Source organism: Schistocerca cancellata, chromosome 9, assembly GCF_023864275.1.
Source record: "Schistocerca cancellata isolate TAMUIC-IGC-003103 chromosome 9, iqSchCanc2.1, whole genome shotgun sequence".
Classification (NCBI taxonomy): Eukaryota; Metazoa; Arthropoda; class Insecta; order Orthoptera; family Acrididae; genus Schistocerca; species Schistocerca cancellata.
Window position 1 is genome coordinate 156,275,417 of NC_064634.1, and position 13,287 is coordinate 156,288,703.

The following is a 13,287-nucleotide window of genomic DNA, read 5'->3' on the forward strand; positions in this document are numbered from 1 at the left end:
TGGACACAACCAAACTTAAAAATAATTAGAGCCTTCCTAAATGTAATGTTTTGTGTATGGAAGGTACACCAAAATCGTTTTATATGAATTTTCTTACATTAAAAATTAAGCAAATTATTGAAAGTTAGCTGCTAAATCAAGTCGATGAAACCAAAAAATATATGAATAACAAAAAAAGCTTGCCTTGTTATGAGAAAGTCTTATGCTGTACATCGATATAATGAAGTGAGCTGATATGCTCTTTTGTTACCTGAAAAGACGTATCTATTACATACAACTTAATTTTTATGTAATTTGCGTAACAATAAAATACTTTTTGATTACCGGTCGTGGACGCTGAATAGCCAGAACCAAGTGCAAGAACAGTTAGGAACACATATAAAATAGGCGAGCGCAGTGAACGAAACGAACAACTGGATACTGAACTAACTAGGAGCAGTCGGCAGTGGAACTGAGACAGGTGGTCATGCGAAGAACGACGAGTGCGGCCGAGGGAGACGGAGACTGAGACGCGGTCGCGACCGAGGCTGGAACGAGAACTGCCGAAGTGACCGCCACGACCGAAGTGAACTAGTGAACTACGAACCAATCGTTCCTCGTTCCCGGGAACTATAAGTAGACCGCCGCGACCGAAGTGAACTATGAACCGATTGTTCATTGGAATTCGTTCCTGGATCCTTTCGTTCATCTTGGTGACCGTTCCTTTGCACCCGTTCGTTCGCGAACTACCCATCTCTAGTTTGTATTCCACATACCAGACTTTAGTTTTGCTCCTTTTTCGTCTTCCTTTGCTTTCTGAAACGGAATCAAAGTTCAGGTGGAACAGAAAGAGACTTTATGATTTCCCAGTCTCATCACAGATCTGCCACAGACGCCAAAGAACTAGGAACTGAACAGAATAGATAGTGGCTTGAAACAAAAAGTTGTGATATGAGCACGAAGGAAAGCAAAACAAACATAACTGAATGTTGTTCTTCAGTCCGATGACTGGTTTGATACAACTATCCATGATTTCCTGTCAGAGAGGTCACAGTTCGTAGTAATTGACGGAAAGTCATCGAGTAAAACAGAAGTGATTTCGGGCGTTCCCCAAGGTTGTGTTTTAGGCACTTTGCTGTTCCTTATCTATATTAACGATTTTGGAGACAATCTGAGCAGCAATCTTCGGTTGTTTGCAGATGACGCTGCCGTTTATCGATTAGTAAAGTCATCAGAAGACCAAAACAAACTGCAAAACGATTTAGAAGAAATATCAGAATGGTGCGGGAAGTATCCGTTGAACCTAAATAACGAAAAGTGTGAGGTCATCCACATGAGTTCTAAAAGGAACTCGTTAAACTTCTGTTACACGATAAATCAGTCTAATCTAAAAGCCGTAAATTAAACTAAATACTTAGGTATTATAGATTCCCGGCGGGGTCAGGGATTTTCTCTGCCTCGTGATGGCTGGGTGTTGTGTGCTGTCCTTAGGTTAGTTAGGTTTAAGTAGTTCTAAGTTCTAGGGGACTTATGACCACAGCAGTTGAGTCCCATAGTGCTCAGAGCCATTTGAACCATTTGAACTTAGGTATTACAACTACGTACAACTTAAATTTGAAGGAACACATAGAAAATGTTATGAGGAAGGCTAACCAAAGACTGTGTTTTATTGGCAGGACACTTAAAAAATGTAACAGACTTACTCAGGAGACTGGCTACACTACGCTTGTCCGTCCTCTTTTAGAATACTGCTGCGCGATGTGGGATCCTTACCAGATAGGCCTGACGGAGTACATCGAAAAGCGGTCGCAGGTTCGAATCCTGTCTCGGGCATGGGTGTTTGTGATGTCCTTAGGTTAGTTAGGTTTAAGTAGTTCTAAGTTTTTGGGGACTGATGACCACAGCAGTTAAGTCCCATAGTGCTCAGAGCCATTTGAACCATTTGAAAGTACATCGAAAAACTTCAAAGAAAGGCAGCACGTTTTGTAGTATCGCAAAATATGGGAGAGAGTGTCACAGAAATGATACAGGATTTGGGCTGGACATCATTAAAATAAAGGCGTTTTTCGTTGCGACGGAATCTTCTCACGAAATTCCAATCACCAACTTACTCCTCCGAATGCGAAAATATTTTGTTGACTCTGACCTACATAGGGAGGAACGATCACCAAGATAAAATAAGGGAAATCAGGTCTCGTACGGAAAGATATAGGTGTTCGTTCTTTCCGCGTGCTATACGAGATTGGAATAATAGAGAATTGTGAAGGTCGTTCGAAGAACCCTCTGCCATGCACTTAAATGTGATTTGCAGAGTATCCATGTACGAGTAGATGTAGATGTAGATACTTTAGACTGTGCAAGACTGTTCATCTCCAAATAACTACTGCAAATTACATCCATTTGACCGCGGGTACAATATTCGTTTCTTGGCCTTCCCCTACGATTTTCATCGGCCACACTTTTCTCCAGTACCAAATGGATCAATGAATCCCTTCAAGCAATTCCTACTTTTAGTCAAGTTGTTCCACTAATTTCTTTTCGCTGCAGTTCTGTTCAGTACCTTCTCATTAGTTACGTGATCTGCCTATCTAATCTTCAGCATTCTTCTCTAGCATTCATTTAAAAAACTTCTATTCCTTTCTTGTCTAAACTGCTTATAGCCCTTGTTTCTCTTCCATAAAAGGCTATACACCAGAAAAGACTTCCCAACAAATAAATTCATATTCGATGTTAACAAATTTCATTTCTTTGGAAGACTTTCACTTTACATTTTTTATATACTTTGTGCTTCGGGTACTATCCGTTACTTTATCGCCCACATAAAAGATGTTCAAATGTGTGTGATTTCCTAAGGGACCAAACTGCTGAGGTCATCGGTCCCTAGACTTACACACTACTTAAATGAACTTATGCTAAGAACAACACAGACGCCCATGCCCGAGCCGAGGGAGGACTCGAACCTCCGGGAGGGGGGAGGGGGAAGGGGCCGGGGGGGGGGGCGCCGCGCAGTTCGCGACATGGTGCCATGGCGCCTCAAACCGCACGGCCACTCCGCGCGGCGTCGCCTACATAGCAAAACTCATCTACTACTTTCAGTGCCTCACTTCCTAATCTAATTCCCTCAGCGTCGTCTCATTTAATTCTGCAACATTCCATTACAATTTTTTTCCATTTTGTTGATGTTCACCTTACATCCTCCTTTCAAGACACTGTCTATCCCGTTCAGCTGCTCTTCCAAATCTCTTGAACTTTACTTCCTTCTCCAAATTTTCCTTTGGTTTCCTTTACTGTTTGCTCAACATACAGACTGAATAGCGTCGGGGATAGTCTACAGCCTTGTCTCACTCCCTTCTCAAACACTAAGTCGCTTCACGCCTTCCACTATTACAATTGCTGTCTTTTTTATACAAGTTGTAAAGAACTTTTTATTTTCTCGAATTAAGCCAAGGGATGTCTTCCTTTGCGACGTAGAAGTTTGAAATTTGGGCCAAATGTGCCTACGACGTTCTTCTGCAATTTTGTACAAGCGTGGCGCCCTGCAGCATCACCCTCGGGATAGACATCGCTTCAAACAACATGGCATCGACACATGGCAAGAAACGGCCAGCTCTCGGAAGTTCATGTGACGTGTAGGGTGGGTTTATGATGTCACATAGGCACCGTATTTCACCACCATGCTGTCTAACGGCACCATGGACCGGTCACAAAATGGAGAGATCGTCACAGCCCCCCTTAGCCACAATTTGTCGCAATGCCCAGCTTTGAAATCAAGCTGTTTTCCAACGAAAATGCCTCATGGGGGCGCAAGGGGGAAGGGGGGCATAGGGAGTCAATGAAACCACCCCTTTTCTTGGGACATTGAATCCCACACATTTCGCTGTCGAGAACGGCAAATCACAATAGATGAACAACACGACGACCGTCTTGCCAAACTTTGACACCGCTGACACCATCGATGTTGGAAGCCTGGGAAATGTAGCCTCTGGTCATCAGTTAAAGGTGTCACAATAAGTCACTCCATAGTGTTAAGGCCTTAGATTAATTTAATGCAGTCGTTTCGACGGCTGAAACTGCGATTGTGAGAAAAGGTTTGTAAGAGTAATGAGGCAAGAAATGACCGCACAAGGAGTTTTGGAAAGCACTGTGTTAAATATGGCACAGACACTGACAAAGAATGTGAAAGAAAAACCTCAAGGAATGGAAGTGCGTGTTGCAGAAGGTGTTGCAAAATCACAATACTGGGCAGAGTACAAAATGAAAATCACAAGCAAACCATAGATATACAGGGTGACACAGAATAACGGGAATGTTTCAAATGAGTAAGTGTCAGCATGGGCATGTGGCAGCACTGTAGGTTCGGCAGTCCGCCATTTCAGTAATCATGGACCAGTGGAACGGACAACAGCGTGCATTAGCCATAAAAATGTTTTATAAAAACATTGATAGTTTGGTAGCGGCGCAGAGGGAGATTCGACGTTTTTATAATTTAGGACGTCATGATGTCGTTCCGTCGAAATATGCGATAAAAAGTTGGATTGTAGAGACTGGTTCTGCCCTCAAGAAGAAACCAACAGGACCAAGGAAGTCTGCGTTCTCCAGCAAACATTGATGTTGTACGCGATTCTGTATTACGGAACCCACGGCGTTCAATTCATAAGCAAGCAACAGTGGTTGGAATGTCACAGGATGGTGTTCGCAGAAAACTTCATCTTGATTTAAAATTTCATCCGCACAGATGGTGCAAGAATTGAACGACGACGATTACCTGTTACTATTACGATTCTGTCAACAAATGATAACAAAAATAAACAATGACGATGAATTTCTAAACGAGCTGTGGATATCAGATGAGGCACATTTTCATCTCACTGGCTTTGTGAATAAACAGAACTACCGTTACTGGGAAAACACAAATTCTAATGACGTTCATCAGCGTTTTTTACACGATAGTAAAGTGACAGTATACCGGCCGGAGTGGCCGAGCGGTTCTAGGCACTACAGTCTGGAACCGCGCGACCGCTACGGTCGCAGTTTCGAATCCTGCCTCGGACATGGATGTGTGTGATGTCCTTAGATTAGTTAGGTTTAAGTAGTTCTAAGTTCTAGCGGACTGGTGACCTAAGAAATTAAGTCCCATAGTGCTCAGACCCATTTGAACCATAATGTGACAGTATGGTGAGGTGTTTCACCACATGGGATTATCGGACCGTATTTTTTCGCAAATGATCAGGGGAACACTATAACTATCAATACCGATCGTTACGTGGAGATGTTACGAACTTTCGTTACACCTGTATTGAACAAGTTTCCAAACGTTCAAGAGCCTGGTTTCAACAAGAAAGAGCGACATGGCACACTGCACGGAAATCAGTGGCATATGTGCGATAATTGTTTGACAACCGCGTGATATCTCGATTCGGTAACATTCCTTGGCTCCCTAGAACGCCAGATTTATCCGTTTGTGATTTTTTTCTTGTGGGGCTACGTCAAGAGCAAAGTCGTGCAGACAGACCAAGAACCCTGAATGAGTCAAAACAGAGAATTCGGGATGCAATTCACAGTATTTCAGCTGAGATGTTGCAGCGGTCGGTGAGGAATCTCAACAGCAGATTTCACGCATGTATTCGTACAGGAGGACGCCATCTAAAGATGGCATTTTAAAAAAATGATAAATGCCACTAACGTTTCGTAAATGGCAAAGTTGTAAGGTTTCAATTACTATGAATGCAAATTCTTAGCTTCATAACTTCTAGTTTTATTGAATTGTGGGAATGTTCCCGTTTTTCTGTGTCATCGTGTATATGGAAGAACAAATACGAAGCTATAAATATGAAAACAGCCATTGTACTTTGGGGAACACCTAATAAACTATGGACATGAAGCCTCTAACACGGAACAGAACATGCAGGTTCTTAGAATGAACAATCACGACAGAAAAACACCAACGTCACAGGAAGATTATTAGAAAGATGGACCAGAATAGCTGCTTATAATAACTAATCTTTGTTCTGACTGTTATAGCTGTTGTCAAGTACGTCTAGAATGTGTGACGCACAAGTTTCGTTGTTAGTGAGCTGTTGACCATGTTACGCACTAAAACAATAACAAATACGGATGTAGAATATATCCATGCTAAATAACAACAAAAAACGACAGGCACACCACGGTAGCCCACAAACAAAACATTTTAACATGGACTCTACAACACATACAAAAGACGAACGAAAAACACAATGCGACTGTTGACGCCACTACGGACAGTTAAAAAAAAAAAAAGTGAGCAGTGGAAGTCAGATGCTAAGTCGAAAAGTGTTCTTAAAAGTCCGAAAATCAGACATCCTGGGTACGCAAAACGTATTAGTAAATTTTCAAAATGGCACATATGCACTAATAAGACCACAGTTCGTAAGCAGAAGCAAGTAGTACTTCGACTTGAAGTTCATGCTACAAAAAAGGTATTCTCTCGCCCAACAACGAAAAAATAATAAACAATTGTAGTGTAGTAACAAATCTGTAACTATATAATCTACGAAAACAGACATGTATTTCTGATCACTGAAGTTGCTTCACAAGCAAAAGGATGCGAAACGCGAATGAAACAATAAAAACAGCCTTTTATTTAGTTGCATTAGGCGAAGCAAATCCCATGAATATAAAAGCAACTAACGAAATACGGAAAACATAAAAAATTGCCGATTCTGCCAATATCTGATTTTCTAATCTAGTTCCCTCAGGATCACATGATTTACAAACACTACACCTCATTACGCTTATTTTACTTTCGTTGGTACTTCTTCCAATAGCTCTTTTCATGACACTATTCATTCCATGCCTCATGGAACTTTAATTCCCTTCCATACTTCCTCATTGTCAGTTATCAGTTACTAATTTTGTATTCTGTATAGAGTTAACAAATTTTGCGACCAACAGAAAGCCTACAGAAAGCGTTTAACAGTCCGTGGTGTAAAGATGTGTATAGCTTTGTGGAGTAGCTTGTAGGTGTTCCTTGCGGCATAGGTAGGCAGAGAGAGTGTCAACACTCTAGCTGGCGCTCCAGTTTACAGACGGACTGCACTTGTACAGATAAAGAAGCATGGAGACTGGGTTGCGATATACGGTCAACACTACTGCTTGGATCTGGTAACGTCGCAATTCTATAGCCGGCCGCGGTGGCAGAGCGGTTCTAGGCGCTTCAGTCGGAAACCGCGCGACTGCTACAGTCGCAGGTTCGACTCCTGCCTCGGGCATGGATGTGTGTGATGTCCTTAGGTTAGTTAGGTTTAAGTAGTTCTAAGTTGTAGGGGACTGATGACCTCAGATGTTAAGTCCCATAGTGCTCAGAGCCATTTGAACCATTTTTGAGCAATTCTATAGAACAAAGGAAGTCCGACCCAGATTCTCTCACTTTTTCTACACTGCGCAACAGAATTAAAGGGTGAGCTTTTCGAAACCACGTAATTGCTTCCCACAGCGACTCATCTCTTTCAAATTTGGCTCAGAAGTTTCTACTACCTTCCTGTGTAATGGTGCAAAAGCGGGGTGCCTTTCGACGTCACCCTGTGGCTTGGCGACGCTTCAAATAGCAAGGTGTCGACACTTGCGAAAAACAGACCGCAGCTCAGAAATTCATGGTTAATGGTGTCACATTGTCAGCAAATTGCACCACAATTCTGTCCAACGTCACCTTGGACGCGTCGCACGATGGGAAGGACGTCACACCCTGTCTTATCCACATTTCACCCTTTCTTTTGAAGCGTCAATGAAAATCAACCCCTGTCCTTGTGGTGCTGATTCCCGCACATTTCACGGTCGAAAACGACAGTTCTCTGTGTGATGAACAACAGAACGACATTTTTGACAAACTTTGACGGTGCTGACATCCACGGACGCTTCACCTAAGCACATTGCGGGACTGCATCCACATTGAAAGTGATTGCACCTCTTTGGAGTGCAGCATAACCGCAATTCCGTGTTCAGACTGGAACCCCTGGAGACCGTTCACATCATTCGACGAAATTTGAACATGATCTGAAGCAGCAAATGGTGCTTATGTTTTCTGTGCTCTCTTCTTCCACGCCCTCCTGTGGCGTGATCACGTAGAAGAGCGACATTGACACATGCGGTAACGGGTCCCTCTAAAACCCTCGAACCCGCTTCGGCAACACTCTTAGTGGCCAATGACTGACATTTACCGAGAATTTTAAAAACGTCGATTTACAGATGCAACCTGCCAAGTAACTCTAGACTCCTGTATGCAGACAACTGGCATCGGAGGGTCGTAAAGTGTTTGCAGGATTCTAGGACCCTTTCTCTGTAAAGGCACATCAACGTGGGTTGGTGACACAGTTGGTGTTGCCCAGCTGTGAGGCCTTGGAGGGACCCCTTGCCATTGTATTCCCGTATGTGTCAATGTCGCACCCCTCCCTGATCACGCCACAGAGGGGCAGAAACAGGGGTACTGGTAAAGCACAAGCACCCTTTGCTGCTATAGATCACGTTCTCATTTAATCGAACGATTTTGAAGCGTCCCTAGTGGTTTCAACTAGTACACGAGAGCAAGAACTTCACACGTCACATGAACTTCTGACGTGTGGCCTTCTTTTCGTAAGTGTTAACACTTTTCTGCTGGAAGTGTCTTCGAGCCCGAGCCGTCGCAGTGTGCAATACTTCTGCACCATTATAGAGGAAGGTTTTAGGCACCTTTGAGCCAAATTTCAAACTATACGTCGAAATGGAAGACATTTATGAGGTTTGAGAAGAGTGATCCTTTAATTCTGTTGCGTAGTGTAGTTTGGCCAAGCGATGAAATATCGCAAAACAGCGATATAACTTATATCTTTTTGTAATAAATTGTAGAGCGCAACAATCAGTCGTCCATTTTTTTTTTTTTTTTTTGCAGATTTTATTTGGCAAATCCAGATTTCGGCTAGTGCCTAGCCATTATCAGTGCGTTATTTTCTAGTCTCGATGCGAGTAAGTTCCCTGTTGTTCGGGCGTCAGTCACAGTTCTTTGAACACTACTGTATAATGGCTAAGCGCTAGTCGAAATCTGGATTTGCCCAGTAAAATCTGCAAAAAAAGAAGGACGACTGATTGCTGCGCTCTACAGTTTAAAAATCATATCACAGGCGCTGAGTGCACCCACTATCAAAATTACACAGATTTTGTTATTTACACCAAATATGCAATTTATTGGCTAACTTGTTTCCTACTTCGCCCATTTTCACAATGCACGTATTTTATATTTAGGATACGTTTGGTGTGGACAGTAAAATTTACGAGGTATGTTCAGAAAGTAAATCGACTGTGCCCATAATGAACTGTAGTTTTTTGAGAGTTGGCAACACTGAATGGTAGGGGGGGGGGGGAATCCCCTGACCAGAGAGAGCATGGTAGGAACGCAGTAGTACGTAAACTCATGTTGTAGTGTCCAGTTGCGTGAAAGATGAAGGTAAGTTTACCCAGCCAAGTGCGAGCCACGTACTGCTATCCGCTTCCTACTTGCGGTAGGAATAACACTTACCGAAATTTTTTCGCGAATCAAAGCTGTTCACTAGGAAGGCGTTACGAACAGAACGAGTGTGTTTCAGTAGTTTAGGGAGTTCAGCGGAGGCAGAACAAATTTTCATGACTAGCAAAGGAGTGGAAGATTTTCCATTTTGACTGATGAGGTGGTTCAAAAAAACGAGGAAACTGTTCGTGAAGACCATGGATTGACAGTGACATCATTCCAGTTCCGATGTAACAAAGCTTCAAAACCACAATTCTGGGTTAATAAAAATCGAAATCTCAGCGGTTTGGGACTGAAAACGCATTAGTTTGGTCGAATTCCTACCACAGGGGGATACCATGAATGGACAACAATAGTGTGAGACCCTAAAAAAATTCGAAAGTAGCTTTCAAAACGAAAGAATGGCAATAACGACGAGAGGATTGTGCTTATTGCACGACAACGACCGTCTTCACAAAGCCTTGACCATCAAGGTGCTCTTGGACTCGTTTGGTTGGAGTTATTTTGAACCATCCACTGTATTCCCCTAACTTGGGGCCTTCAGGCTGTTATCTTTTCACCTACCTGGATGCACATATGAGTGGAATAAAATTTTCAAGCAACAAGCAGGTGCAGAAAGAGGTTCTGAAATGGTGGAAGGTGCCGGCGGTAGAGTTCTTTGACTTGACTTCATTCCTTTGGCTCCTATGGGTGCATAGGGCATCCAGGATAACTCGCCATCCGTCTCTGTCTTTGGCCATTTGCCTCAATTCTGCCCAGGTCTTGCCAACTCTTTTTGCTTCCCCTTCCACTGTCCTCTTCCATGTGCTCTTGGTCTTCCTCTCTTCCTTGTTTCCTGGAGATTCCATCCCAATGCTTTTTTCTCGATGGCTCCGTCTGGTATTCTCAAGGTGTGCCCCAACCAACCACACTTTCTCTCTCGTATCTTGTCTTCTATAGGTATCTGGTTTGTTATTCGCCAGAGCTCCTCACTACATATTTTTTCTGGCCACCAGATATTTATGATGCGTCGAAGACATCTATTTATGAAGCTTTAGGATGTTATCTTTTTATCCATTTTCCAGCTTTCACTGGCATACAGAAGGACAGCCTTCACATTTGTATTATTTAGGATGTCATAAAGAATCTTGAGCCACAGTTCACCAAATACATTGAATGGGATGGCGATTACGTTGAAAAATAGTTAAAAAGTGAAACTTCCTGGCAGATTAAAACTGTGTGCCGGAACGAAACTCGAACTCGGGACCTTTCCCTTTCGCGGGCAAGTGCTCTACCAACTGAGCTACCCAAGCACGACTCATGCCCCGTCCTCACAGCTTTACTTCTGCCAGGACCTCGTCTCCCACTTTCCAAGCTTTACAGAAGCTCTCCTGCGAACCTTGCAGAACTAGCACTCCTGAAAGAAAGGATATTGCGGAGACATGGCTTAGCCACAGCCTGGGGGATGTTTCCAGAATGAGATTTTCACTTTGCAGCGGAGTGTGCGGTTATATGAAACTTCCTGGCAGATTAAAACTGTGTGCCAGACCGAGACTCGAACTCGGGACCTTTGCCTCTCGCGGGCAAGTGCTCTACCAACTGAGCTAGCCAAGCACGACTCACACCCCGTCCTCACAGCTTTACTTCTGCCAGGACCTCGTCTCCCACTTTCCAAACTTTACAGAAGCTCTCCTGCGAACCTTGCAGAACTAGCACTCCTGAAAGAAAGGACATTGCGGAGACATGGCTTAGCCACAGCCTGGGAGATGTTTCCAGAATGAGATTCGCGGGCAAGTGCTCTACCAGGCAAAGATCCCGAGTTTCGAGTCTCGGTCAGGCACACAGTTTTAATCTGCCAGGAAGTGTCATATCAGCGCACACTCCGCTGCAGAGTGAAAATCTCATTCTAGTTAAAAAGTGTTTCAACAAAATTCTTTAATTTTTTAAGTATGTGTTTTCTAAAAAATTAGTGAATCTACACTTACGTTCTGAACATGCCTCGTATGAGGTCACACTTCAGATGTAGCTCAAATCTTTACTGTCCAGCTTGATCTGATTCGAATCAGGATAACTTTTGCTGTATAATGAATTTTACACCTAAGTTCTTCGATCCTCAGGGGAGGTGGAAGGCAGTACCCGGAGCTGACGACCTCTCCGACGCCGTCGTTCGCCTGCGCCACCGACGGAGTGGGAGCCCCCAGCACGCTGCCGGCCGCTCTGTTCCCTCTCCGGGCCCGCCGGCGGACGGTGGGAAGGGTCGGCCAGTGGCACAAGTGCGTCCGCGTGTCCGCAGGCTACCACCCCAGCCCCTTCACCGCCGGCGCCCCTCTGGTCAGGGTCGCTTTCCGGGGAGGCGCGCCCACCGTCGTCTGCGGGATGGGCGACGCTAGCCGGAGCGCCGTGCCCGCCGTGCAGATGCGAGGTCTCCTGGGCGCGCCGTACTCCTGCTTCTTCGCCTCCTACCTGGACTTCCCGGCGCTCAAGGGTCCCCCAGTCGGCCTAGTCTTCCAGAGGCAGATCCTCAACAAGTGGACGACCAAAGAGTCCGACACAGATGCTGCCGCGTTCCTCCCTTCCCAGTGCTGGCCGGCCGAAGACAGCACCGACGAGTCTTTCGACTTCGACGTGGACTTCGACGGTAAACACGCCCAACGGTGCCGTTTTCAAGGAGACTGTCCGCTGTGCGGTCAAGATGTGTCACCGACGCAGCCCTCTACAGTTTCCTTTACCACTGCAGAAGAGTCAGCCAGTCCTGACGAGACAACTGTCACAGTAGCCGCGGTCGCCAGAAGAGCACATTCCCGTCCAAAAAAAGTAAAGGCGCCAGGTTCCAAGCCACTTCTGTTTGAACGCCGTCTCTGCACTTACCACTCCCTTGACGAAAACAATAGCACTGTTGTGCACCAGATATCATGTTTTGGATAGCTATTCTACAAGCAAACTGTGATATGTAAGTCTCCCCCCCTCCCCCCTTCCACTCCCTACCCAGCCTCACACCAAATTTGACGTTTCTTTTACCATTCATAACAGTGGCGAGCTAGTAACAGGGCGTGTGCTCGATGCTTTCAGCGCAGACAGAGTCGAGAATTCCCTTGCACCGTCGCCAACATACTCCGTCATTGCTTCACGCCACACGCTCCAAGCGTTGCCTGTCATGGTAACTGTCAACCCTGGGGTAAACGCTACATTGAGCCAGCGTTTCTGCTATTGACTCTACTTAAGAACATTTATATGCTCCGAAAATTAGCTCTGTTGTTTGTTCACGTTGAAACGTCCCCTTACAAAAATTATAAATGACTGTGCTTAAACTGACACACAATATTTTTAGCGCAACGCAATCTGACTTTCATAAATCCCTACAAAAGAATGGCCCTGACTAACAATAACCTATGCCTTTCATGAATCACTTACCTCACAAAAATCTTCGTTACTCAAACTACTGCAATATAGCGAGCGTCAATACTGCCAGCTAAATAAAAGATTGTAACTACTCAAGGCACTAACTACTGATGGGCATAGTTAGCAAATGAAAGATTTTGATAGAGAACAAACAATGTAATTAACTTAATAGTGTTCAAAAGTCATCATATATATATATATATATATCAGTTCATGACATCCATTCTTACAAATTTACTCTCTCTGATGGACACACGTCAAGATCTTCCGCTCTCAAAACATCCACCACTGCTGGCAGCTCACCTCCTACTGCGCGACGCTACGCGCTGTTAACATCCAACTGCCCAACACTACAATAGCAAATATTCCAACAATGACAACTAGCCACAGACTGCACAGCGCTAGGTAACGTTACCAAC

At 44.3% G+C, this 13,287-nt stretch overlaps 1 protein-coding gene across 2 annotated transcripts in view; it reads left to right on the top strand.

The window, feature by feature from the left end:
• Nucleotides 1-13,069, top strand: part of LOC126100120 (uncharacterized) — a 66,966-nt gene extending 53,897 nt beyond the window's left edge. For both annotated transcript variants that reach the window (XM_049910652.1, XM_049910651.1), the window contains exon 2: nucleotides 11,587-13,069. In XM_049910652.1, coding sequence (XP_049766609.1) covers nucleotides 11,587-12,394 — 808 coding nt within the window. In that variant the 3' untranslated portion in view covers nucleotides 12,395-13,069. The remainder of the gene's footprint in view (nucleotides 1-11,586) is intronic.
• Nucleotides 13,070-13,287: the final 218 nt, after the last annotated feature.